A 1,795-nucleotide genomic window follows, 5' to 3' on the forward strand; every position below is an offset into this window, starting at 1 on the left:
CGGCTAACTAGATCGAATCACCTCGATCGTGGGAAAAATGTGGAACGCCTTTCCCTATTTTTTTCTTTCCTTTTTTCTTTTCTTTCTCTCTCTCTTTGCTCTCTGAGAGAAATCTTGGAAACGCGGCCTCGATTGTCGTCGAACGCGACAAACGACGCTCAATATTTCTCTGGAGGGAGAAAAGAAAAGAAAAAAAAGCTGCTCGCCAATTAAAATCGCTCCCCGACTTAAATTCGCGCGGACAAAAAACTCGTGATCGAGTTATATCCGCGTTAAAAAAGTGTACGGCCAAGTGTTTAACGCGCTAATGAAAAACAATTTGAAGCGTTAAATTGCAATTTTTTTAAACAATCCCCGTCGAGAAAGGGAGAGGAAGGATTACTGCGATGATTCGTTGTTTCTTCCCCTTTCTCTCTAGGAAATCTCATTTCCTCGCATTTCGATGGAAACGTATTTATAATTATAATCACCGTATTTTCCCCCAACCAAAAGATTCCCATTCTGCTTCTTCAAGAGCGAACAAATTTCGAGCAATCGGTTCTCGATCAATCGGTTCGAAACGATTTTCCGGAATCGGAAGGAAACGGAGCACGAAGGTCGAGGCAATTTTACGAGCGCTGATTCATTTATTACTCTTTGCTCGAGTAGCCATCGGTGCGTGGATCGTGGAGGAGAGGGGGCGGAGGGGTCTGGAAAATGTTTTATCGCCGATATTGTTGGCCCAAGATAAAAAGCGGAAGAAAGAGGGGTGGGAGGAAGGGGGCAGCAGCTCGCTCCTCCGCGATATTCCCGCTATCCCTCCCTTCGCCCCTCTTTTCGAGGCATCGCGTGTGCGCCCTGCTTTATTGCTCGTAAATAGAAAGAAACGGAGGGAAAAAGGACAAAGGGGTTGGTGGGGGATGAGGTGAGGTCTCGACCCGTGGCTGCATCCCCGCGCCTTATTGCTTCTCGAGGGGAGCGGTCGTGCGCTACGTTTAAAAATCTATCGCGAGAAGAGATGTATCGCTCCTCCGCGTGTATATTCGTTGGCCGACACGACTAAGTTGCACGTCACACGTACGAGGAGAATACGATGGGATGCGTAACAGGAAAGCAATAAAGAGATAAATATCTTGGTTCAGTTTTCTAGGATCCTTCCTCGTTTCTCTCTCTACGACGGGGAATCACGTTTTTCTTTTTCCTTTCCTTCCACGATTCTAACGAATGTCCATCGTGATTGTTGCAGCTTATGGTAATTTGGGCAGCGTGCTGAGCGCCCAGGGACGCGTGGCGGAGGCGGAGGAGGCGTTCGTCCAGGCGCTTCGTTATCGACCGAACATGGCGGACGTGCACTACAATCTGTAAGTACAGCCACGTGCATTCCGAATAATCCACTTTGCTATTTCTCCCTCTCTCTCTCTTTCTCATCGATAATAGCCATCTCATCGCTCCACGACGCGATAAACAAATCGGATCACCGGACGGATAGTTTATCTAAAAATCCTCCCCTCCCTCCACTTTGATCTTCGCTTCGAAACAACGAGCGGTTTATCCGGTTTCGCCCTGTTTAATAATAAATACATATTACAAAAGCGTATTTTCCAAAGCTTGGAGAAGTTGGACAAAGAGAGTTTCATTATAGGAAAACTCTCGGCGGAAATCCAAAACTCTCCATACAGCTTCGTATATATATATATATATTTCGTCATCCAAGATTTATGAGACGCCATGCAATGGCGGAAACTTCTCCCCCCTCCTTTTCTTTCTCCCCTTGTCCTTCCAGTAGCTACGTGTCGCGAATCCCCGCCCCGCCCCC

At 47.1% G+C, this 1,795-nt stretch overlaps 1 protein-coding gene across 1 annotated transcript in view; it reads left to right on the forward strand.

The window, feature by feature from the left end:
• LOC102676198 (protein O-mannosyl-transferase TMTC2) overlaps window positions 1-1,795 on the forward strand; it is a 99,716-nt gene that overhangs the window by 35,016 nt on the left and 62,905 nt on the right. Inside the window, exon 6 of the mRNA XM_031513449.1 lies at window positions 1,226-1,340. Coding sequence (XP_031369309.1) covers window positions 1,226-1,340 — 115 coding nt within the window. The remainder of the gene's footprint in view (window positions 1-1,225; window positions 1,341-1,795) is intronic.

Source organism: Apis dorsata, unplaced genomic scaffold (genome assembly GCF_000469605.1).
Source record: "Apis dorsata unplaced genomic scaffold, Apis dorsata 1.3 scaffold_645, whole genome shotgun sequence".
NCBI lineage: Eukaryota > Metazoa > Arthropoda > Insecta > Hymenoptera > Apidae > Apis > Apis dorsata.